Below are 26,086 nucleotides of genomic sequence, written 5' to 3' on the forward strand. Positions count from 1 at the left end.
CTGACACTGGTGGCCCTGCGTGCACAGGCGCCATTACTGTAGGTATACAATTTCCTGTTAGGGCAAATACTGCCATTCTTTGTGAAGCAACATTCTGCTACCAATTAATGGCTTACACACCAAAACAATCAACTCTGTGTTGGCACCTCCTGCGTCTTTTGATCGCTCGCCCATCCCACTTGCGTTGTTGCTTGCCATCCTCTACCTGACGTAAGCATTCCTTGGGCTGTCCACCTGTAGTAGCTGTTGTGATGTGGAGCACTCCAGATATCCACCGTGGACCCGGCCATACATACATGGAAAAGATAAACACAAACCATTAGTGTTTCTGGCGATAACTGCTGTACACGTGCTTAGTCTTACATTGCCATCACTTGCTAAGTTTAGATAAGACGCCAAACACATACTCATTAACACTCCCAACTGCAAGTGCTCAGCACAGCCTCAGTTTGTGTCCCATGTAATGTGTTTCGATTAGTGTTACGGAGAGTGCCTTGTAGAATGACCTTCATTAGAGAATAATATCCAGTGTGCAGTACAGTGACCCCGTGAATGGGGCCCACCGTGATTACCATAGCGCCCTCATGACTCCTCAAGGACGATACACAGTGTGAAGTGCGGTGCCTACGGCACATACAAGGTTACTACAATTCTGTAGCAGACCAGGACATCACCACCTATTCCTGGTTTTCTACCCACGTCTTTTGGCGATAGGCACATACATGGTTATTACAATTCTGTAGCAGACCAGGACATCACCACCTATTCCTGGTTTTCTACCCACGTCTTTTGGCGATAGGTTTGAAAGGGACAGTCTGCTTGGCACAAGAGCCTCTTTAGTTCCCCACTTTGACTTCTGGTAAATACCATCCCAGTCAACCAGACATGATCGCAAGCATCCCCAGAATCTTAGTGCTAACATGAGATGACCTGTGAGATAAAGGATTTTCCTTCGCGTGGGCCCCCATGTGTCACTACTTTGGGTTCTTCCTAATGGCCCCCCGCTCTAAAGGCTCCAGGCCTTGTCAGGATGCCTGCTGTGGTCCGTATACCACTTACTTGATATATGGTCCGGTACGCCCCTAGGGCACTACGTATACTGTGCTAAGTTACTGCGTGTTAAATAAGTTTACTGACTGTAATTCTTTGCCTCATAGCCTCCTAATGGGACCAGAGGGATGTGTTTAGAATAAATACCTATATTTAATATCCACCTCGTGTGGTATAACTTTCATTCCCTCACTCGAGAGATTTTATACTGGTAAAACCAAGCTGCTTTTACCTCCCTACCAGCCTTAGCCTGACGGCTGGTCTCCACAGTTACCACTAGGATAGCTTTACTACTAAGGTTGTCTTTAACCTGCCCTCCATAAGGGTCGTTTGGACTGGTGTAATGTGCCCCCTAGAATAGTGGGCAGCGTATGTCAGGGAAACCTTCCCACACTATGCTCACATAATTTGTCTCCCTGATCTGGCTGGATCAATGTTTAAGGCCTTCTGAGCCGTCTACAAATCATCTCACGGAAAAGGAGAAACACTGCAATAAAATGTAAGAAATGCAGGCAAAACAGTGGTAACGCCTCAGATTCCCACTCAGGTTTCAATAAGAAATCCACTTGCGGACGCCCTTTTTTGGTCCCAGTGGCCAAGCCCTGGAAGTCATCGCCACCTAAGATTCGTTGCATTCAGTAATGCATAGAGTTCAGAAGAGAAGAGTTGCTAGGATAGCTTACTCATACGGTTGTCTTTAACATACCCTCAATAAGGGTCTTTAGACTGGAGCACTGTGCTCCCTAGACTATTGGGCAGCATATGTCAGGAAACCCTCTCGCACTATGCTCACTTAACTTGGCTCCCTGACCTGGCTAGAACAATGTTTAAGGCCTTCTGAACCACCCACAAATCATCTCAAGGAAAAGGAGGAACACTGACAAACAACTGTGAGCAGTGTAGACAACAAGAGTGGCAACACCTCAGATTCTCACTCAGGTTTCAAATAAGCAATCCACTTGATGACTCCCTTTTTGGTCCCAGTGGCCAAGGCCTGGACGTCATAGTCCCCTAAGACTCGTTGCATTCAGTAATGCATAAAGTTCAGAATAGAAGAGTTGGATGTTCATGGGATAACCACATGACGCACCCCCCCCCCTAAGAATGAGCAACATTCGACTCTTAATACCAGAGCCACGGCAGAATGCTAATCTAATCCCTATGTTAGGCTTTCTGCCCTGAGTTGCAACAGAACGTGGTTGACTTCTGTGCTTGGCAGAGAAACAGATTTTACTAGGCAATGTCTTTTCCTGAATGTGTCACCTGTCTTATTTGACTAAATGAGCACGTCACAGTCTGTTTTACTGGTATCTGTTAAGGAAATTGGTTTACTGGCACCAATAAGCAACCCGTAGGCCAGTTCATAATGACTTCGCTAGTGGGAAGTTGCTAAAAGGTGTCAGTGTGCATATCGCACGTTCCATATACAAACCCTTCTTGGACCAGGTCATGATCGAGTTCATACCTGCACTTTCTTTCTCCTAGCGCTGAACTATGAAGCAAGATGTTTCGGATTTTTCAGGACGGCTGCCTTGGCCCTGTACTCCGAAATATATATTGTGTGACATAAATTTTTTGGACCATCTGACGTCCACTTTCAATCGTGCAAGGGAAGAGTTTCTGCTTCTCAGTGCAACCTTGGGGTCTCCCCCTCACGCGAATAGAGGTAGAGGCCTCGTGTCACCCGAGACACCTTCAGCCACTCCTGGCTTTTTCCCCAACCTGAAAATTGAATCCCGGGAAAATGTTTCCAGCTCAAACCTGCACCAGCTAACGGTCAAAAACAAAACCCATGCCAAAACAAAACCCATGTCCCACTTGGCACTTACAGTTCCTTCTGCCTATAATATCACCCACGTGCTGCTTGTCAGGCACGAAAACTGTGCAGATTGGCACCCTTTACAGTTTATTCAAATGAAACCTCGCACACAATTGTTCTTGTTGCTCCTCCCTGAAATACCCAGCACTCCTCTGCGACCCACGTGTGGTAAAATAATCACAAACCAACACTTTGAGCTAAATGATAAACCGAGAGCTTCATTACTTCAATAAACCAAAGTTAAAAGTACGTAACACATTTGAAATTTACATTGGAGGCGCCTCTCCTTCCATTTTCAACTTTAAATTCCACCCCGTCCATGTTTGCTCTCAGAGTCCCTACTCTCCCCTGGTTAGACGAGCATTATTGGCAGCAGCTCCCAGTCTCAGCTTGTGGCAATTTTGAAACTATTAGAAAGCGATAGCGGGGCACCATGGCAGCAACAGTCTACACAGACATCAATCTAATTATTCATTCAAATGATCATGTTCTGGATAATGCAAATGAGGTCCCAGATCGGTGCACACCGAATTATAGCAAGCTGCAGTGAGATTTCTCGCACGGTTACACTGCAAAGCACTTGCAGACGTTCCTATGCGCAAATTTGCAATGAAGGTTGTAACTTGACTTGAAGATACAAAGCTTGTTACGCAAGTATGCATTGTTAAACATTTTTGCCTTGGGATGATGTTATCTACTCAGCAGCCCTTGACATACGCTAATGAATGCTGCCTAATTTCACCACGTTAAAACAATGCACAGCACTTTTCCATAATATTCCTGGCGCAGTTTCCATGAACGCAGTTTCCATGATCTTAAACTCAGCGCTAACTACACGCTTCTATGATTTGTAAATTGTATATAAAACAGCGTCCCCTTCAGTACAGAACGAAACGTTTACCACTGCATATTGCTGTTCCACACTCCCACGGCTTACTTGTAGATAAGGCATGCTCTCTGGGCATTACTAAAGCATTATAGCCCATCGCAAAAAGTGCTACTGTAGCTTTCATAACACTTATTGGGTGCATATTATAAGGTCTCCGACTGTGTTCAGTTTTTTAGTAATTCTGCACTCCCACATCATTATAAACTGTTTTGTAGACTCTAACACCGCATAAAACCGTGCTAAACATTTAAGTAATTCATTAAATATATGCTCAATCTTTTCATGGCACAAATATTTTAAAATAACTAAATAACGATGTTAGAACTGCAGTTCTGCAGGCCTCCTTTCTAGAAGGGCTGTTGTGTGTGTGAACGCCTGTCACCAACTTACTCATACACATAAAAACATGCGAGAGAGACAATTGTGCGACCAAATCAATTGCATCCTTATTTGCCCCTAGGCCATGCAAGCACTAACAATGGTGCCGACAGCGCAGTGCTCAAATGAGACATTGCTGGGAATTGTACCCTATGATACACCCATACATTCAGGGCTGCCGAGGAAGCTTTAGCGGCGCCCTCTCCCCCCTCCGCACGGCCCCGGCACTAGTATTGTCAAAAACCCCCGGTATGTGCCCAAGACAACAAACGTGCGCCATGGAAGTAAGCCCTCGCAGGTATCAGCGCACCGCAAAAACACCCACTCTAATGATGGCAGCCTTCACTTGTAGCGTGCCCTCTCGAAGCAACTTAACTTAACAATGTTCCTGTATCTCCGAGGACGACGCCGCTGCTCTCCCTCGGACCGGAGACCTGAAGCCGATTCACCCGCACTTCACAGCACTTCACCCTCGCGCGCCATGATTCACCCGCAGCTTCGGGCCACTCCACCCACGTTGTCCGCTCCTTCACACGATCTAGCTCCTCCGCCATTCCGGGTGACTTGCTAGCTTCGCTCCCTAGTAGGAGACCGCACACCTGCAGAGGGGACAAAATGAAAAGAGATTACGGGCCGCTGGGGGGGCCCGGGTGCTGCAGCATGTTCCGTGGGCAAAACACTCCACCACAGTTGTCGCCCCGATGCACGTCGCTCCACGTTGCCCGCTACTTCCCAGGGCACCTGAAATGAAAAAACGAGAGAAAATAACCGGAGTCCTCCCGCTGTTCTTCCGCCGTACGTCGGCTGAAAACCAGGCGATCACCGAAGCCCTTAGAATCCGCCGGCACCTGAAATAAAACAAGAGAGAAAATTACACGGCCCCACGGTGGGGCGAGGAGCGAGCCTGGGAGCGCGGGCACAAAGAGGCCGCTTCCCGCGCTCCCCAGGCTTTTAACCCTTTCGCTGCCGCGACCCCGCCCCCTCGCCCCGGAAGCACACCAGTACTTCCGGGGCGAGGGCGCGGGGCAAGCGGCCCCGAAAGGGACGGGGTGTGGGAGGGGCCGGGCCCCGCCATGCTTGCGTGGGGGCCTATTGGCCCCCCCTTGTATTTCTGAGCTCAACTTACAATATTGATCATTTTTACATTTTCATTCGACATAACAGCTGGGCCACTGAGGGAGAACACGTTAGAGTTCATTCCTGGAGCACATGAAATGGCTGGAACCAACATTAACCATGTCAAACCAGCCTTTTTAAACCAGATTTTGTATATTTAGTACCATGAAAAAATGTTTGCTCTTTATCTAACGGAAATTCTCTGAATGCTTTACATGCGCTCGATGCAATTGAAAACGAAAAACCGCCATATGAAAATGCGCCCTTTGTGTATTTTGTAAATGACATTTGGAGAGTCAGAAATGTGCTTAATGTTTTAATCTGTGCTGGTTTAATAAGAATGTTGACATTTATTTTGTAGTCCTCAAACAATGAGATTTGTTGAGATGTGTAAGTGCTGCGTGCATCTTTCTGTTTATGCGCAGGCCATTGCTTAAGCTGCCGAGTAACAAATGCGTGGGAACAATAGACTCTTCCTCAAAGAGGTGGAGTTTTAATAAATAGTCATGCTCTATATCGAAGTGTCTATTCATGGATCTGAGTGAGTTTAATCCTAAACCACAGGCACGTCCCAGATCTCACATTATCATTAATCTCGGCCAATTTGTAAAGATTTAAGACAACCAAGGGTTAAAAGAAAAGACATGCACATTGCTCCAGATGTTCACCCACAATGCCATAAACTCAATACACCACTCAAGATGTGTCCTTATTCCACCCTCTTGTAAATAACACCATGAAATTAACAAATCGCCCCTGTGGTACCGGTGAGATAATGCCTAACTCGACAATGCACATTTGAATATGCAAAGCGAAGACATAAGTGTACCCTAGAGGCACGGACTCCCCATCTTGTGCACAAAGAAAGCATAGCAGTAGCAGTCCGTGAAGGGAGTGCGGGGCAGTGGGGTGGGCAGGGGAGAGGGGTAGGGTGGGTGGTAGTAAACTCCGGCTCACGGAGTGAGGTGGGTTTCGGATCAAAATAGGACTGGGCAATCAAATCAAATACATTCTTTATTCCATCTCGTCAAAAAGATGATAAAAATACATAATTAAAGAACATATTGCTTTAAGCATAAAACATGTAATCATTAAACTACACTCGCATAGATATAATAACAAGCATTGGCATAGCCAATAGGTCTCGCCTTTGGGACCTTATAAGTGTTTTGCCATGCAACACTTGATGTTGTTGCACCAAGGCTATTGTGCTGGATAACTAAACACTTATAAGGTCCCAAAGGCGAGACCTATTGGCTATGCCAATTCTTGTTCAATTTTCCCGTGCTGCTACGCATCAGATAACCACAATCCATGGCTTATTCCTTACACAAGCAAACGTCCTGTATTCTTGAATTCTCACTTCCACCGTCAGACTATCTGTCAGCCAATTCCAGTGCCCACCTCAGACTTTGATCAAACACACAAAGGTGCACAAACTCAAATGTAGAAGGAAACACAAATACTCACTCGTGTAAGAATACACCTCTCCATTTTGTCACTCTCTAGCATAAAATGCATTACAAATACGTTTTATGATTAGAGTAAGGACATAAAGAAACTTTAACCAAAATAATTTAAAAGCTACTGATAAGTAAATACAAATGAGTGTACTAAAAAGCAAAGTAAATGTTATAGTTAGATGTTTCAAAATAAAATAACAACAAACTAAACATTTAAGATTAAGTTAATAAAAAAGAATTATCTATAAGTGCAGTGTAGCTAAAAGTTATAGTGTGGGTCCCGAGGTTCTATAAAGTAGCATACATAATATAACGCCCTTTCACACACAGTTGCCAGATGCTTTGATGTGTGTGTGTGTTTTTCTTCGTGTGCAGTCCTTGGCGCATACAACGTGCTCTCACATGCACAGAACAGACGCAATCCAAGAAAAACTCTCACCAGTACTTTTGACTGTAGACTTGATGTCCAACATAAGCTTATTATAAAACCAACTTTTAATAAGTTGCTCGCACAATGTCGGCACCAAAGCTGACTGGCATGTAGCCAGTATCCCATGCATGGTAGCAACGTCCAACCTTTTCCTTCTCTTGCAGGTTTTTTCAAGATACATGAAGGTTGCTAAATCTCAACCCATGTTCCAGGTCTGCTGTAGGCAGCTGCACTAGACTCTGCACTCAATAGGGAAGAGTCACAAGTGTCTTTTCCTACCTTCGCTCTCGACCCCGGTCCGCCCCGGCTGTGTGCCGTTTGTGCGGAGGGTCCTTTCACGAGCGCCACTTCCTGCTCTGCACCACTTCCGCCCTGCCTCTCCACCGTGCAGGTGAGCGGTCTAGTGGTTGCTGAGCTTCTGCTTATATCTTGCTCAGTAATCGGCTCTGCAGGCTGACAAACGTGGCGAGCAGGCCGCGGGCGTGTACTAGCGCTGCTGATGAATTTTTAATTGCAATCCAGCTGACTACGAGCTGTTTGTGTATTTTTAGCTTGACATTGTGTTATGTGTTAATGCGCCCGCATCTTTTATTCCTTGATACGGTAACCAGCTTACCTCACTACCTTCGCTCTCGACCCCGGTCCGCCCCGGCTGTGTGCCGTTTGTGCGGAGGGTCCTTTCACGAGCCACTTCCTGCTCTGCACCACTTCCGCCCTGCCTTTCCACCGTGCAGGTGAGCGGTCTAGTGGTTGCTGAGCTTCTGCTTATATCTTGCTCAGTAATCGGCTCTGCAGGCTGACAAACGTGGCGAGCAGGCCGCGGGCGTGTACTAGCGCTGCTGATGAATTTTTAATTGCAATCCAGCTGACTACGAGCTGTTTGTGTATTTTTAGCTTGACATTGTGTTATGTGTTAATGCGCCCGCATCTTTTATTCCTTGATACGGTAACCAGCTTACCTCACTACCTTCGCTCTCGACCCCGATCCGCCCCGGCTGTGTGCCGTTTGTGCGGAGGGTCCTTTCACGAGTGCCACTTCCTGCTCTGCACCACTTTCGCCCTGCCTCTCCACCGTGCAGGTGAGCGGTCTAGTGGTTCACGTCAGCCAGCATAAATGGCAACCTGGAGGAAGCGCAGCGGACGAGCGCAGCGGGAGCGCCGACTTCGCGCCGAAGTCGCGCACAAGTCAAGCCCGTCTGCGGCCGATCGAGGCCCAGGCCTATGTATGCTGCCCGTCGTATTACTTACTCCTCCCAGGCTCTTCACTCATTGTACTGCTCCGCCCCCCTTGCCCCCCACGCTATTACTATTGCCCAGAAATGTGGCATATTGGCCTCCCATTCCTCTCATACCCCTCCGGCTTCCCCCCCTGTCCCCTCCCTCCATTGTAATGCCGCTCCCCCATCCACCAGGAGTAGCTCTTTTGATGCTCGCTCCATTTCAATTGTTTACCTTAACACCCGCTCCCTTCCTAAACACCAACTCGAAGTGTTTCAATTATTGGATAATGGCAACATTGATATCTTGCTCCTCTCAGAAACATGGCTCCATGAGGACTCCTCTCCCGACATCCTGGCCGCTATCCCCACAGGATTCTATATCCTTCAATCTAATAGAACCTCAGGCAGGCCAGGCGGTGGAGTTGCTGCCATTATCCGCTCTAAACTACTATTTACTTCCCTAATAACTACCCCTATATTAAACTCTGACATACTCACTCTGAAATTCACGTCACCTAAATACTCTTTCATTTGTGTTTTAGTATACCGCCCTCCTGCTAACATGCCTTCTTTCTCATCTCTGTTTGGTGATCTTATTTCCCAGTTGGTCATTAATTCCGCAAGGATTTTGATCATTGGCGATTTTAACTACTGGCCACTAGATCCCCATGAAACCGCCTTATCAGTTGAATTCACAGATTTATTACTTGGTCTTAATTTTTTGCGACACATATCTGTCGCAACTCACAACAGGGGCCATATTCTTGACCAGGTATGGACGACCAACTTGGATATCTCCCCTCCCCTGGTCTACCCCTTCACTTGGTCTGACCATTGCTTTATTTCCTTCTCACTGAAACTCTTATTACCAACTCGTCCTCCACCTGTGTCGAACTTTTCGGCACGAAACTGGAAACATGCTGACATTCCCCTCCTTCACTCGATCCTTTCTTCCACTCTCCCCAAGGACTACTCCGATCTGAATTCCCAAACCATTACCGTAGACCAATGGTTGTCTCAAGACAGCGATGCGGTTGCCCCTGTGAAAACTATCAAATCTAAACGCCCACACGACGCACAGCGTTGGTTCACCGAACAACTAAAGGCAGATAAATTACTTCTCAGACAAGCCGAGCGTCGCTGGCGACGAAATTATGACCCCTCATTAAAGAACATCTTCACCGCTCTACTAAAATCATATAAACAATCTATTATTTTGGCTAAATCCGCCTACTACTCCCAGAAAATCATTAGCTCTGCATCAAAAACCAAAGACATCTTCTCTATTGTGGCTGAACTCTCCCTCCCTGACCGTGTCACGGCCCAGCCTCAACCTTCGCAGGCCTTGTGTGACTCTCTAAATTCATTTTTTATAGATAAAATTTCCATTATTAAAAATAATACCCCCCCCCCTTCCCTGTCTAAGGTCCGTGTCCTCCCTCCTCCGAATCCTTGTTGTCTGCACGAACTCCCTCCTATCTCTCTCGAGGAATTCTTTTCGATACTACAGGTAGTTAGTTGCGGCTCCCCCCATGACTGCTGCCCCCCCCCCCCCCCACATTCTAAGGGATGCCTTCAGGGCCTGTCCAGGTCCTCCACTTGATCTGCTTAATCGCTCCCTCGCTACAGGCTCTGTCCCCGATGCTTTCAAGAAAGCAGTGGTAGTACCCATTCTGAAAAAACCCGGTTCTGACCCTGCTGTTTTGGGTAATTATCGACCTATCTCCCTTCTCCCCTACTTGGGGAAGGTATTGGAGACTCATGTCACCTGCTGCCTGAGCGCCTTCATCGAAAAAACTCACTTCCTTGATGACCAACAGGCAGGCTTCAGACCGGCCCATTCAACGGAGGCAGTGGTGGTAGCGGTCATGGATGCGCTGAGACAGGGGGCGGACAAGAACTTGGCCCAGGCCTTGGTGTTATTAGATCTCTCGGCCGCTTTTGACACGGTCGATCATGTTATTCTGATCGACCGTGTCAGAAATGCAGGCATCCAGGGCCTGGCTCTGTCATGGATCAGGTCTTTCCTTCTACACCGCTCCCAATCGGTTCAGTTGTCCTCTTTCTCTGCCCCTCAAATTTCACTTTCCTGCGGTGTTCCCCAGGGTTCTGCTCTGTCCCCTCTCTTGTTCAATCTTTATATGCAGCCCCTTCTAGCTTCCCTCCATTACTCTCCTGTCACTATTTTCAATTACGCAGACGACCTGCAACTAATCTTTCCCATCGACTCTTCCCCTCTTTCTTGCTCTAATTTTCAATCAATTATGCTCACTATTTATGAGTGGATGAACTTCAGCCAGCTGAAGCTCAACCCTAGCAAGACTGAGCTGGTCCTGATCGGTGGATCCACGAACCCTTGGAGTCCCAATTTCTGGCCCCCAGCCCTCGGCTCCCCCCCTTGCCCAGTTAACTCTGCGAAGAGTCTGGGTGTTATTATCTCCAGTGACCTATCGATGAGGCCCCAAATTAACGCTGTCACCTCTGCCTGCTTTTATCATCTTCGAAGAATTGGGAAAATCCGAAGGTTTTTATCTTCGGAGGCTCTCATCCTTGTAATTATGGCCCTGGTCACCTCACGTATTGATTATGCCAACTGTCTGTACGTGGGGATCCCTGCATACCACCTTCACCGGCTCCAGCTGGTACAAAACCAGGCGGCCAGACTGGTCTTTCAACAGCCCAAATTCCAACATGCTAGGCCCTTGTTGAAAAGACTACACTGGCTCCCGGTAGCGTACCGCTGCATTTTCAAAATGGGATGCACTGTTTTCAAATCTCTATCTGCCTCTGCCCCTGCTTTTATTTCTCTCAGCCTTCACCCTCACGTTCCCTCACGGCACCTTAGGTCCTCTGCTCACAATCTCTTGATCACTCCCAGGTTTAAACGGAAGAAACACGGTGGTGCATGCTTTTCTTTCCTTGCTCCTTCTACCTGGAACTCCTTTCCTCTCTCAATTCGGCTCACCCCGGACTACATCTCTTTTCGCAAATACCTGAAAACTCATCTGTTCCACCTAGCTCACGATTAGCCCCTCTTACCCTCCTGCGTCCCCTCTCCACCTGTCTCTGAGCGCCATGAAACCAATTGGTGACCGTGCGCGGTAACAAGTATTTTTAACATAACATAATATAACAAGATATGTGTGGTGTGAGGCTAAGCTGGTGGTGAAGTCCCTCTGATAGGTCTAGTGGGAAATCTGATGTTTCAACAGTATGGGTTGAATAGTGGAAGCGATTTAAGAAGTCCGTGCAGGGTCCTGTGCATTGTCTCCACCAATAAAAGACATCTTCATATGCTTTCTCCATCCTCTTTTGCATCAGCAATGAGTGGTCGTAAAGACGACACATTGCCTATACTACAGGTGCTAACACTACTTTAATTAGTCATTGGCACTTCAAGGCAGCGGCCCTTGGAGCCATGTCCAGCTTCCTAATGTGACACAAAAACAAAGGGGATGCGCCTTTATCACATGAAAAGCTCGTTACACAAGCAATTGCAATGTTTCTAAGCAGTTCATCTGCTGCGAAGAAAAAAGTGAAATGCTTACCTCAGTACTTCGCATATAATCATTTTGCTGATTTGATATTTTAAGTTTCTTGCATTCTAAAGTCTCTCTCTCTCTCTCTCTCTCTCTCTCTCTCTCTCTCTCTCTCTCTCTCTCTCTCTCTCTCTCTCTCTCTCTCTCTCTCTCTCTCTCTCTCTCTCTCTCTCTTCCCCCCCCCAACCCGCGCCGATGTGTGACGCGCGGGTTAATAAAACCAAAGAGGAGAGAAAGTGGGTGAGCTGAAAGAGGCAGAAAGAAGACATCGAACCTCTTGCGGTTTTAGAGCTCCTCGCGATGTGCATGTGTGGATTACTCTACTGTGAATTTAACATGTTTCAGACCCTTCTTCTGACTAAATGTTGTGTTTCAACCAATCATGTACTGGAGTGTTATTGTTCTGAACAGTTCGGTTATCCTTTTCACAGCTCCCCCCCCCCCCCCCCAAATGGAGCAGTCTGTCACTTACGGATTGGTGGAGGGTTTATTGATGCCAATTTACTATTTGTACTGTTTAATTTTGGTACTATACCTCATTAAAACATGCCCTGTTTTTGCTTTGTTTTTCCTACCTCCACTATGAACTAAAAAAACAGGAAGAAGTTTTGGTATGCTGGGCCTACAGTAGGACAACTTGTAAGTGATGAATCTTTTATATCATGCAAATCGAAGAAACGTTTCTATAGTGTTAACATGCTTTTGTCTTCAAGGTTCTTGTTTCTTAATTAATTTTATTATAAGCTCCCGTATATTTCCTCATTACAGTGACGTTGGGACGCCAGAAGGCCCCTGCTACTTGTGTGTTTGCAAAGAAGTAGTCACATCATAGTGATCCTCCGTGCACGAAGCAGGCAGCCGCGCTTTCCTTCAGAAGCTGTGGGAGAAATGGTGCTCGGTAGCCCGAGCATACTACCTGTATGATAGAGGCAGCGAGGGAAAAAAAAGAAATTCTACCTCTTTTGTTTCACACTAAACTGCTGGGGAGGCTGCACACTGTTGCCTTCACAATCTCTGGAAGAAGGAGGCAAACAGTTCGCCAAACTATGCTGACAAGGGTATACTCGGAATGAACCCCTTAATAGCGGCGTTCCTGGTGAGCTTGCCCTACATAAAGTAATGTAATATCTTCAAAGATGGGCCGAAGCAGGAGCATATTTAGGTACGGCGGATGTCAGGCAGCTGTTCGCACAACTTATTGTTACCAATTCTTTAAAACATAGAATAGATTCTGACTCCACCAGGAGGAGCATTTCCCTCACAGCGCTAGCTAATGGTGGTTGGGTGTATCATTCCACCTAAAAAAATAGATAGAAAGGGGTCCTAGGGAATATTTTGAGACCTGGCGTGAACACAGGCCCCAATTACTTAACTTGAATAGTTTGATGAAGGACACTGTCATCAGGTCCATAGTCTCATCATTTATGTCACACAACGGTAACATTATAAGGAGTCCCAGATGATGACCAGGGCGGTATCAAGTGGTGACTGATGGGTTTTCCTTAACTTTAAGGCTAATGTTGTGTTCATATACACATAGATTTTTTGGCCTATCGTTGTTCCGTTTTGTTAGGATTGTTATGTCATAGAGGTAGTCTCTCTTTTTTTTTTCTTCTTATTGTCAGACCCGTGGACATTTCTTATGTGTTCAAGTATCATTCCACCTTTCATGGAGAGCTTGCACTCCAATGCCGGAGGGACTGTTTTACATTTGAAAAAAACTTGAGTGATCGCACATTAAACTTTTAATTTCATTTGTGCATTGCGTTCAGACAGATTTTTTATTCAGTATTCCTTTTTTATTACAGTAGGCTTTTTGAAGTTTTGTCAAGACTGTAGTACAAGCCTCACATTTAAGATGGTACCCCAGTTATTTTTTCAGCTTCAGCTTCACACATAGGGACATGCTTGAACCTTCACTCCAAAATGGCCGTCCTGTCTAAGAGATCTCATCTCCTACGCGTCTTTATCTGTGATTATCATTTCTGTAGCTCTTCTGCTACTGTGTACGCTTGCAAAACTTGCTGCTGCTTCTGTAATGTTGCTCCTCTCCCAAGCCTTTTGTGGCCTGCGGGGACCCCATGCCCCAGAGCCTCTCTAAAAAATAGGCTGGTGCCCCGGTGCCCATCTGGGGCACCCACCAAGCAACACATACTTATGGGAGGGGCCAGGCCCTGCTTCCACCCCCACGCTGTGTCCAACTTTGGCTATGCGTGGCGAGAGGTTAGCCCCAGGGCCTGGCTTGTGGCCAACCCCCCTTCTACAGGAATCCAACCACATACTCCGCACAGCCTTTTGCCATGCCCCCATGCAGTGGACTCGCGGATCCCTCTGAAATTTGATTGCCTGTCAACACTTCAACCAGGAAATGTTAGCAAACATCTTGGGACTGGACTTGAAGCAACGTCCCATTAAAAAAAAAGTAAAACTAAAGAAAAGGGGGCAGGGTAGGAATACGCTGACACCCCAGATATAGTGAGGGGGGTTTGCCAAAGACATAGTAAAGTATTTTTCTACATTTAATTTTGCCCGCTAATTCGCGAGTGGACTTACAGCAAAGTTGAAAGAAAAAGGTGTGTGGGTTCCTTCCCGTCTGTTAAAAGAAGCCCACCCGGGTGGGCCAAATCCTTGGAGCATATGAAAAGCTAGCAGCCCGTCCCGACGTTGTCCGGGAGCAATCAGGCTTCTGGGCCCCCGCCCGCCCCGACGTTGTCTCAGGCTTCAGGGCCCCCACCCGCCCGACGTTGTCCGTGGGTCCCCCGAAGCGCACCCGCCACTTTCAAGGCCCCCAATGAGCCGCACATGGGCCGCTTCACCTACCTCAGCCGCCGCTCCTCCCAGCCTGTCCGCCGCTCCTCCACGCTCTCATGTCCGCCGCTCCTCCTCGCGCTCCTGTACGCCGCTCCTCCCCGCGCTCCTGATGTCAGCACGCACGTCGCGGCCGGCGCTATTTCCAAGGGACTACTTTTTTTTTATCGTAAATATTTTAAAGAACGTATATATTTTTTTTTTTATATAGCCTATGTCCATCTGCAGACCCTGACAATTACAACGATGTATCGGGTGTTTGGATTGGTGCTGTGGTTCCTGAGTTTACCCGCATCAAAGGTTCAAAGTTCTCTCTTTATAATAGTAGTATAGATAAAGGAGGGGCGCATGAGGTCCCCCTCCTAGGGCTTGAATAAACCCCAGGGTTTGTGTTTAGAATTATGCGTTGGGTGTCCGCACGGCACACACCAAGGGCCCACAACCTCCCTGGGGCTTGTTAATGCATTAAATTGGGGGGGGGGGGGGTGGTCTCTCAAACCCCTACAGCTCCAGTGGTTTACAATAAATGCGGGTGGGGCGTGTGGACCCTACCCGCAGCTCTGGATGACGCTACCTCTCTGGGCGGGGCTTTAACTTTAATTAATGGGGGCCACATAGTCCCCTCCAAACCCTGAGAACTGCCACCTCCTCGGGCCTTTACTTACATTGAATGCAGGGTGCTACACTACCCCCACAGCCCCGGCCACCACCACCTAACAGGGGCAAATTCTAAAAAAAAGAAGGGCCCCCTCCTGGAGTTATGGAAGGCCGTTGGGTCTGCCACCCCGGAGTGTCGCCTCCTGCTGTGTGTCTGGGTGCCCAATATATCTGTGGCGGGAGCTTCACCACTCATGCCAAGCCATAGAAAACTGCTCACTTTCGGCAAGGGGGAGCAATGAAATGTTCTTGCTAGCTGAAAGCGAGCACAATTGCTTTGACAGAGAGGGAGCTGAATTTTAGCAGCTCCCTCTGTGTAAATGTGTAAATGTAAATGTAGGTGTACTTATATAGCGCAAACCTGTCACCCAAAGGGCATCCTGGCGCTTGCTTAGGGAACCCGTCCTGGTAGTCCCCTGTGAGAAACCCCAGCAGGGTGTCCACAAGGTGAAAGTCAGGCATCCCGCCGCGAGGGGCCGTTGTGGAGATTAAGCAAGCTATTGCCCAGAGTCGCAGAGTGTGAACCCGTGAGTTGAGGAGGCACCGGGGTGAGAATTATCGAGTCCGTGGAATTTTTAGCCCAAGACCCGCCGAGGCGGGGAATTGAACCCTGGTCCAGGACCGATCTCAGCTTCCGGGTCTGCCGCCTCTAACCCCTGAGCCACACTTCTCCACGTGTCATAGCAGTGCCGGCTCCTGCAGGAGGCAGGGACCCAGAACGGACTGAGGTTGCCTTGATGCTCCCCCTGCGATCCCAGTGGTGAGTGGGAGCTCTGGAGGCACCCACTTGAAATAGCCAGGCCCTGGGGTATGGAGCCCCGGGGACATAGTCAGTGATGTCACTGACTATTTCATGAGTGATGTAATATGTGAGATCATCAGCAGTGCATTGCAGGGGCGCGAGTTATAGTTAGCTCAGCTAACTATAACTGCTGAATTTCACTAGTTTTGTACGAGTGAAGCCTGAGCCTAACTATAAAATCCCTGTAGCCTTTGTTTTTTGTCCAAATTTCTGAGGTTTTTTAAAATTTCTTTTCCTAACTATAACGGCTCTGTATTCTTTGGTGTTTTCAGTCTATGCATGTTATGCAAAAGAAAAGCAGACATTCGATATACACCATCACATTCAAAATTCATAACTATAAATAAGGAATTGTGCGTAGCACACTAAGTACATCACTATCTAAATTGCACGGGAATTTTACGTTTTATGGCCCCCCTTTCTTCTCAGCACCCGCTTGATGAATCGCCCGAAACTTTTCCAGGAAGGAGCCGAGGTGAATTAACTTTTTTTGAAGAGTTTTGTGAAAATTTGTCAAATGGGGCCACATTTATTAGTAAACCAAAAAACGCTCTTTCAATGGGAAAGCAGATCTAACTATTACTACCTAGTGGTGAGCGCCTCCTGCCACTATAACTGTTGCTGCTATTCATCAGAACGACCTTATAAGGGGCATGGAGACAACAAGCATACAAACCTTATGCTCTATGCTGACGATATTCTGCCGACTCCCTGTGACCCAGGGCACTCCATACCACACCTCATGTCACTGACGACTTCCCTGTCTTCTGCAGGTATAAAATGAACTGGAGTAAAAGTGCGGCACTCCCCATAGTACGGTACATGGCTAGACAAGCCAAATATGGGTTCAGAATTACATGGAAGGCCTCTGACTTAAAGTACCTTGGAATTCTCCTTAAAAAGGGTCTAGAAAACATGGTCTGGGATAATCTACAACTGTTTAGTACTAGGATGGAAAACTGTTCCATTGGACTTCTCCTCAAATCTCACTGTTAGGCCGGATACAAGTTGCACAGATGGTAACGCCCTCCAGGTTTAATTATGTACTGCATTAAAACATTCATTTGGGCAGGCGGGGAACTTGGACTCAAAGCTTCGTGCTGATACGAGGGTCGGTGAACTGAGGTTACCTGACCGGTATCTGTAGTACCTTGCACACCAGCTGTCACAATTTGCATATTTAGTGGTAGTCAAAGAAAAACTAACCATCTTGGGTAGCTTTGGAGAGGACTGGAGTACGGGCACCACCCGGTATTGGGATATTATTCCATAATAACGCGACAGCATTACTATCTTGCTTGCCTGCCATGAAGGTAATGTGGCAGCCATGGTGGGACTCACATAAAGTACTGAACCTGGCTAGTTAGATACATAGAGTGGTAATGCAGGAATAGCAATAGGACGCAGAATGGCTAGGTGCAGACCGTGGGAGGAGAGAAGGTCATGGACGTTAGAAGACCTCTTTGAAGAAGACGCCCTGAAGTTCTATGAGATGCTCGGAGTACACTTTGGTTAACCGCGGACGCAGCATTGAAATGCTGCCAATTACGTCATTGTCCGAGAGGCAGGTTTGGGTCGGACCCCATCACTTTGTCCGAGTCGCTGAGCGAGCTGAAGACCATTACAATAGACCTAAAAAGAGATGACAGGACTTCATATTTCCGCTCCCATTCACCTCCTAACGGACTGTGAGGCCTCTGACATGGTGGACACCAAACCTGTAGATGATGGGCCGTGTCAGCATCTCCCAAACTGCAGGAAAACCTGAAATGAAATTTCATGCCAGTGGTCAGTACACATATGTACAATTTTTAACATTGAGTTATGGAGGAGACCAACACCGGGTACCGTGTAATATAAACATAATGGCTTAACGTTTTTATCTTTACTTTAGCTCTCTTTCTTCTTTGCTCCTCTTTCGCTCCTTTCAATTATTAATTAGTTTAATTAATTTTTTGAGCCCATCGTTCATCAGATGTGTACTGAAGGACATTTTTGTATCATGCCAGTTGTAAACTTAATAAATAAATCCTGCAAAAAATACGATACGATGCAGTTAAACCAACCGTATAAATATTCACCACAGTTTAGCTATCACACATTCCACAGCCAATCAGACAGTTCAGTATATGCCATTTGTAGAGAATAATACATAGGGAGGCGAAAATATACTGCAAACAGCTGCTGAGGGCGAAGGACGAGGTGCAGGAACATGAACTGCACCAGGGAGAGGTCATATTTAAATGTTAACTCGGAGGTGTTTTGCTTTGAATGATGTATGCAACCATTGGTAGCACGACTTTGTTTAGCTGGTAAATGTGATAAGTTTTGGGTCTGCTTTTTGTTTAGATGCACAAGCCACCTGCTTTTCTTGGGTCGTTGAAGACTGCCCAGCCGAAGAAGGAAGACGGCATTCGCATGAGGGCTCTTAATGTCATCGTGTACAAAACTGTGGTGGATCTTCTGGACACTGGCGAAATCTGCAAAGAAGCCCATGACCTCCGACTTGAGGTCACTAGGGTAAGAGTTCGAGGTATACTGTGTGTCTCATCACTTCAAAAACCCTTTTGTGTTGCTAGGCAGAGGTAGTACTAGGGGTCTTGAGACCGTGAACCTTGCTGTATTCTTCACTGTCTCTTTTCATTGATACTTCCAATATGGAAGGCAGAGGTCCCAGCTTCCAAAGAGGAATACATGATATGTGCTACTTTGAGATACCAATGAACAAGCTAAAGTCGGAGTACAGGCATGGTCTTGGGTGTATTACTTAAAGTTTGCAATGCAAATGCTAATTGAAGACACCGTTTCTGCCACAGTTTTAGCCTGACTGGTGTCTTCAATGGTTGAGGAGCTGGAGCAGCGCCATTTTACCACCATAGAGATTGGTAAATGGTTGCTTGTCATGGAATCTTTCAAAGCATTTGACTGGAAATCTAACAGCATTTGTCGACATATTTCAAGTAAAGAGTGGAACATACACAACCGAACAAAACACAATGAAAACATAACAGACAAAATGCAACAAAACAATCATACCAGATTGGCCACAAAGAAACCTAGCAACATCTTATTACAAAATTGCTGCACGAAAATACAGAAGAACAAAATCCACAGTAGAATACATCGCCACAAACAAAATCACCGCAAAATAAATACGCACAATTGTTCTTGTCACACATTGCCACCTCCAGAAATGGCTTTCGTTATACAGTGGTAAATGGGGTTTGTAGTAAGCTTACCACCAAGTTCATGAAATAACACCAGCCAAAAATGTTTACTGATCTAACTTTAGTGTGCTAGGTGAAAATGCATAGAGGTTGGTACCGAGCTAAGTAGAGATATATTGCTGCTAATATAGAGATATGGTAGTTGAGAAATACTGTAATACATAAAGGATGCTTATAAAAGAGTAAAGAAGAACTGAACTGAGAAACCAGGACTAGAACTGGGAATGTGAGCTTCATTGATGCAGGTAACAGTAACGTGGACAGGTATTTGGAGGCAGGAGAAGCATAGATTTAGGTAGTTGGATCTGCTTTCTAGGGCGGTGGAGATGAGCAGTATAATAATGGATGACTGGTAATGGGAGGACAGTCATATGCAGTAAGGTTGGTAACTCGAATCATTCTTCATTGTATAGGTAAAAAACAAATCTGTTATAGGCACAGTAGAAACTACTACCACTGGGATAGACAAATATATGCTGTCTATATATCCAAATGGCAGTCGCCACTGAGTAGTCATAGTTAGGATCACGGTTCCACAGTAAATGTCTTTTTGAGTTTGCTTGTAACTTTGGTGCTGTTAAACAAATCTTTACAAATCTTTTTTTTAAAAAAAGTCTCAACCACCTCACCTCCTTCCTGCAATGTTTCGGGATGATCCGTCAAGCGGGGGCTGAGAAAAATGGGAGGGGGGGGTTCGAAAACATGTTTCTTCATTCATTTTTCCATAGGAAAATTAGGCACAGCTACAGCCACAATGGCTAAACGGAATTACTCCACATTTGGCTGAAAGTTAGATCTAGATGCAAGTCAGTTAAGTCGTTTTTGAGTAATTAAGGCTCAAAAACGTTGTATATGTCACATTGTAGAGAGTCTGTGGAGCCAACAGATCTTATGAAATGATATAATTGGCTGCCACCACCTCAACAAAGATGTGGCAGTAGTCATCTTAGGACTTGGGCATTGAGTCCCCTGTCCCGAAACAAATGGTTGAAAAAGATGTAAGGAGGCAGGCTAGGAGTATCCTGCCCCCCCCCCATGCCTTGATGAAGGGGGGAATGTTTACTTTTATACTTGTCATATCACTGCTCCATTTTTTCAAAGAACCGGAGCAGTAGATTGATGTAAGCTTTCGGTCCCTGTGTAGGAGAATCAACAGAATCACGATAAACCAGTTTTAATATGGGGGACTCTCTCTCCTTGCACCACCCTTGGCCTTCAAATGACTAAACACATTGATTTATGTTGTTGCATCTCCTTATTTTTTATTTTTTTATTTTTTTTTTATCCTCATTTGCGTCCATGGCTCCAATCTATCAAAACCAAACGACCGCCACAGAGCAAAACGATGAGTGGTCGGGTTTTGTGCTGTCTCAGCTTATAGCTGGAGGGAGAATTCGTTAGGGAGGAAGATCAATTCCCATCAGCACGATTCACACAGGCCAGACCTGATCTCGCTTAGGGCTGTGCCTTAGTTGATAGTGCCCGAGTTATTGAGACCCCCATACCACGAAGACTCTTAGTCGTGGTAGCAAGGATAAGTAATGCTCGCATTAATCATTGGACCTGGGGGAAAAAAACCCCAAAAAAAAAACCAGGTTTGTCGCTACTATCCAAGCATAACCCAGAAAGCTCTCCTATTGGGATTTCCTGCTCTGGCTAGATCGAGTTTAGAAATTTGAAGAAGTGATGTTTGCCATTCATACACTGCCGGTGGCTGAGCATCCTTCCAGTGTCTACATATCTCCCTGCGTGCCGCTAGAATGGCATAGAATAGCAGATTGGTTGCGGCATTGCGAGCTTTACTTTTAAGACCAAAGATAACAAGAGCGAGGTCTATAGAGATATGTTCACCCAAAGATTGTGATAGCTTATTACTGATGGCTTCCCAATAAGCGGATAGGTTTGGACAGTCATAGAACATATGGATGTCCGATGCTGCGATTAACCCGCATCTGGGACATAAGACTGGGCCTGTTAGAGAAAACTTAGTCAACCTATGCGGGGAATAGTATGCCCTATGTATAGTAAAAAGGTGGTTCCTACGAAGCCACGCAGGTTTGACTAGGTCCCAGAGTGTTGAGCAAGAAGCCGTCCAAAGCTCCTCCACATCCAAACCTGGCATTAGTTCAGCCCATAGTGATGTCGGTAAATGGAAGTTGGCGTCTACTTCATCGATTATTTTATTATACCAACGTGAAATTTCTTTCTTTGCCGCTGGGCTGTCTAGAAGGCAAGTTACCAAGTCACTGTAACCTCCTATAGGGAGCTTACTAATCCGCACTGGCTGCTCTTTATATGACTGTGACCAGCTGGAGATCTGAATATATTTAAATCTCGAGAGACTTGGGCCTACTTTATTTATTAAATAGTCCCATGGAAGCAGTGATCCATCCATAAACAGATCATCCCAACTTTTGATACCAGCTTCTATTAGCGGGTTAGTAAGTGCATCCGTTGTCCATGAGGGAGGAGCGGGTAAGTTCCATATAGGAGCCTTTCCAGAGTAGTAGCCAACATTAGTCGCTTGCCTCACTTTATACCATGTAAATGCAATCCCTTGTAAAACTTTCAATTTTTTTTTTTTTTTAAATTTGGGGTCTCCAAATTTGAACAGATAACCATTTTGGTCTACTCTTTCACATTCCAATAGTGTGGGAAAAAAAGGCCCATCCCTGTTGATGTAGGAGTTTTAAGCAACATACGTGTGTGCGAGAGCTGGAACGCCCATGCATAGATTTGAAGGTCTGGACCGGCCAGCCCTCCCTTCTCCCTACGACGTCTGATTTTTTTTTTTTCCACGAAATTCTGGGGCTCTTACTATTCCAAATAAAGCTGGTAATCGCGCTCTGTAGCTTTGAAATTAACTTTGAATAAAAAAAAAGTGGAATTGAATTAAACAGAAAAGAAACCTTTGGTAAGATACTCATCTTCACCAGGTTAACCTTACCCAAAACAGTAAGCGGGAGATGTGACCAGTCTCTCATAAGTTTCCGACATTCTGCAGCTATTTTGGTGAAGTTTAGAGAAGCAATCAGGTTGATGTCTTTAATTATGTTTATCCCCAGGTAGCGAATTTGGGTTTTAGATATCCCATTATTGTTAGTTCTATTAGTATTCCAGGACATTGACTCTGTCTTTAGGGTATTAATCTCATACCCTGAAACTTTGCCAAATTTGAGGGCCAAATCAATTATCTCTGGGTATGCTTCATCATCATTTGTAGTAAAAATCTTTAATGAGTGTATTATCTCTTAAGGTTTGGGCAAAAGGTTCGATGTATACATCAAAAAGGAGGGGGGACAGGGGACAACTCTGTCTAGTTCCTCTCGTAACCCTGAATGGCTCAGTCAAACCACCGTTTATCAGGAGTGAGGCAGATGGCAACGATATAACAAATCTATCGTTCTGCGAAATCTATCCCCTACGTTGAACTTCTTCAAGGCCTCCGACAGGTACAACCAATTCACCCTGTCGAAGGCCTTGGTAGCATCCAACGTGAGGACAGTCAAGGGGATAGCCTCTTTTATAGCAATATCTATAGAGCCTAGTAATTCATATGTGAGCTCACATAGCTGTCTCCCCTTTATGAACCCTTTTTGGTTCGGAGCTATAATATCAGGCGCTACCCGGCCCAACCGACTGGCCAATATGGTGGCAAAGATTTTGTAGTCGGCGTTTAAAATAGAAATAGGCCGATATGAGCCACAATCTGAAGAGGGTTTGCCCGGCTTCAAGATGAGGGTTATAGTGGCATTATCCCATGATTCAGGTGGCAAATCGCCGTCTCTTAGAATTTGATTGAATAGGGTAGCTAAGACTGGAGAGACCTCTGTGATCAGTTTTTTATATAGTTCACATGGCAAACCATCAGAGCCTGCAGCCTTGCCACACTTTGCTCTCTTTATAGCCTCCTCTACCTCTGTAATGGTTATTTCCTCATCCAAGGAGCGGCTCTGTTCTGGTGTTAAAGATGGTAGAGAGATATCTTCCAACCAACTTGTGATATCATTCTGAGTGACATCCAGATCATCCTGGTATGTGGATTGAAAGAAGGTTCTAAAAGCCCCTCTGATTTCATCGTCCCTGGAAAAGGTACCCCTCGCGGTTGAAACAGAGGAAATATTGTTGCGGACCCAGTCAGATTTTGCTTTCCAGGCAAGTAATTTCCCTGCCCCCTCCCCATACTGGAAATGTGAAAGCTTACTTGCCTCCCATCTCTGCAAGACACGTTTCTCTAGAATTGCCGATAATGCGTGCTTTAGCCTATCCAACTCTACGTGTTTTTCGGCAAGGTCGTGGTTGTCTATTAAGCCAATATTGTCAATATCAGATTGAACTGCCAAAATGTTATTTTCTATAGAAGTGACTTCCTCTATATACTGCCTTCTTCTGTAGGCTACTTTATTTTTAATGAGGCCTCTTAATGTACACTTAAATGCATCCCATATAGTTCCTGCTGAGGCTGTACCCTTATTGATGTTAAAGAAGTGTTGTGTTTCTAACTGTAAGAATTCAATATCCTCTATTGATGCGAGTAAAGACCTGTCAAAGGACCAAGTTCTTGTAAGAGGTACCATAGCCAGTTTTAATTCTAGCTCGATTGCCGAATGGTCGGAGAGATGTATTGGAATGTAGTGTGTTGAGATAATGTCATCAGCCAAAGCTCTACTAGTGAGAATAAAATCAATTCTAGATTAGTGCTTATACTTCAGATTTCTAAATGAGAAGTCTTGCCTTTGACCCTCTCTAACCCGCCAAATGTCAATATAACCATACTGGTTCATTAAACCTAAAAGACAGTTTCTGGATTTAGAGATAAGTTTTTGTCTACTGTTAGGGGGAATAAGTTTGTTTCTTATTCAACATTATTTCCTTGCAGGCTTTTTTTATTCATCCCCCCCCCCCCGGTATTAATAGGTTGATGTTTCAATAATGTAAATTCTTCCAGTGTCCATTTTTGTTGGGTGCAGAGCCAAAAGCCAACACCCCTGTGAAATACTTTGATTATAGAGCTCTAGAAAGTTTTTCAATATCGACTCTTTGAAATGGTGGAGCCAGATAGATGCAACACCAACTGCTGTGTAGGAACCTGGAAGACGGAGTTGCACATTATAGGTTCTTTATGACAGTGATACTGGTCAGTAACTAGCACTTGGTGGTGAAGCACGAAAAGAAAATTGTTCAACAAAGAAGCGTTTGCAGAAGTGGAGCAATCAGCAATCAATCTAGTGAAAGATGGTATCAGCACCTTTTGAAACTTGAGAGATGTATGCTGAATCCTTCTTCCGATTTCTCTCAAGTTAGGCCGAAGGGCGTGTGACACCGTACACTAGTTCACCCATGGTGTCCCATAAAAGTCAACCAAAGAGCTGCCTTTGATACATTGGAAGTTGTGTACTTTCTCACAAAGCCACACCTCGAATTTTGCTGTCATTTTGGCCTCACCTTGTCCTGAGTACATTGCAGTGAGTCTTCCCTACCCCAATTGTTTGCAAACAACATAGGCAAGGGTTGTGTCCTTTTCTTATCAGATATGCTTATTAGAACATGTTTTATTTATAGAGACATCTTGTAATTGACCATCATTTTGACTAATAGGTAACGCCATTTGCATCTGGCTTTTACTTTTCCATTGAACCCACATACAGAACATCATACAGGCTAGTCACTCTTCATATGACAGTCTCTGGCAGCTATTTACACTCTTGAACGTTCCATAAACCACAAAGGCAAGAATGAGTACTCTACGGGGTCTTCCTCATGTCATGATGAAGCACTATTTTTGAGTTTTCTACATCAGAATTGTCTTGCCACCATGTCCCCATCCTTTCAAGTTCACTCCTAGTATTGTATGTAAAACATAGAAACAAAAGTCTGGTGGGGCAAAATAGGGTCCTTCAGCGGCCAGGCAGTTGATACACAAGAATTATCTTGGCATCCTGTGCTCTGCCTTTCATGTGCGCACAAAGTGTTATATGTAAACCCAGAAGACTTGTCAAACAAGATTTGGCAGTGTAATGGTTCAAAGCCCTCATTTCACACCCTTTTTGCATCTATTCAAATGCTAATTCCTGGCTCGCTGAAGAATGCAAATTTAGCTTCCAGAAACATCGGGCAGGGAATAGGTAACTTTCTAAATGTAACTTTTCCTTAATATTTATTCAAATCCAACATCACAGTTAAACTGCATTTTTAATAAATATGAACATTTTAAATTTAATTATTTTGTTAGCCAATCCCCTTCCTGGAATACATTGTTAGAATTTTATTCTGTACTCTAGTATCCTACATAGCACAACTAGGCCGGTTGCAGTGAAAAATAGCTTTTGGGTGCTAGTCATTGTAGGGACATGTTAACATTCAATTTCTACATGTCTTATTTTTAAATACCATGCACACAGCCGACTAAAAGTCCAACATAGGGGTGACTTATTTATATTTAAAAGAGGACCTGTCTAAAAGGTTTATTTTGACTGAACAAATTGATTGCAGTTTTTAAACTTTCACTGTCAGGCTACAATGGTAGGCCTACAGCCATGTTTTACACCGCCACTGTAGTGGATGGCACAATAGGTGCTACAGTCCATAATGACATTTAATGTACAGGCCCTGGGTACATTTTGTACCCTGTACTAGGGACTAACACGTAAGTTATATACATCAATAAGGCATATGCCAATTGGACCAT

General features: G+C 45.4%; 1 protein-coding gene across 2 annotated transcripts in view; it reads left to right on the forward strand.

The window, feature by feature from the left end:
• The window catches only part of RBFA (ribosome binding factor A), a 117,961-nt gene that overhangs the window by 38,752 nt on the left and 53,123 nt on the right, over nucleotides 1-26,086 (forward strand). The window contains exons 2-3 of one of the 2 annotated variants that reach the window (XM_078687859.1): nucleotides 12,504-12,543; nucleotides 18,521-18,691. In XM_078687859.1, coding sequence (XP_078543985.1) covers nucleotides 12,504-12,543; nucleotides 18,521-18,691 — 211 coding nt within the window. The remainder of the gene's footprint in view (nucleotides 1-12,503; nucleotides 12,544-18,520; nucleotides 18,692-26,086) is intronic. The other variant, XM_078687860.1, reaches the window with a different exon arrangement.

Source organism: Lissotriton helveticus, chromosome 4_1 (assembly GCF_964261635.1).
Source record: "Lissotriton helveticus chromosome 4_1, aLisHel1.1, whole genome shotgun sequence".
NCBI classification, from domain to species: Eukaryota; Metazoa; Chordata; class Amphibia; order Caudata; family Salamandridae; genus Lissotriton; species Lissotriton helveticus.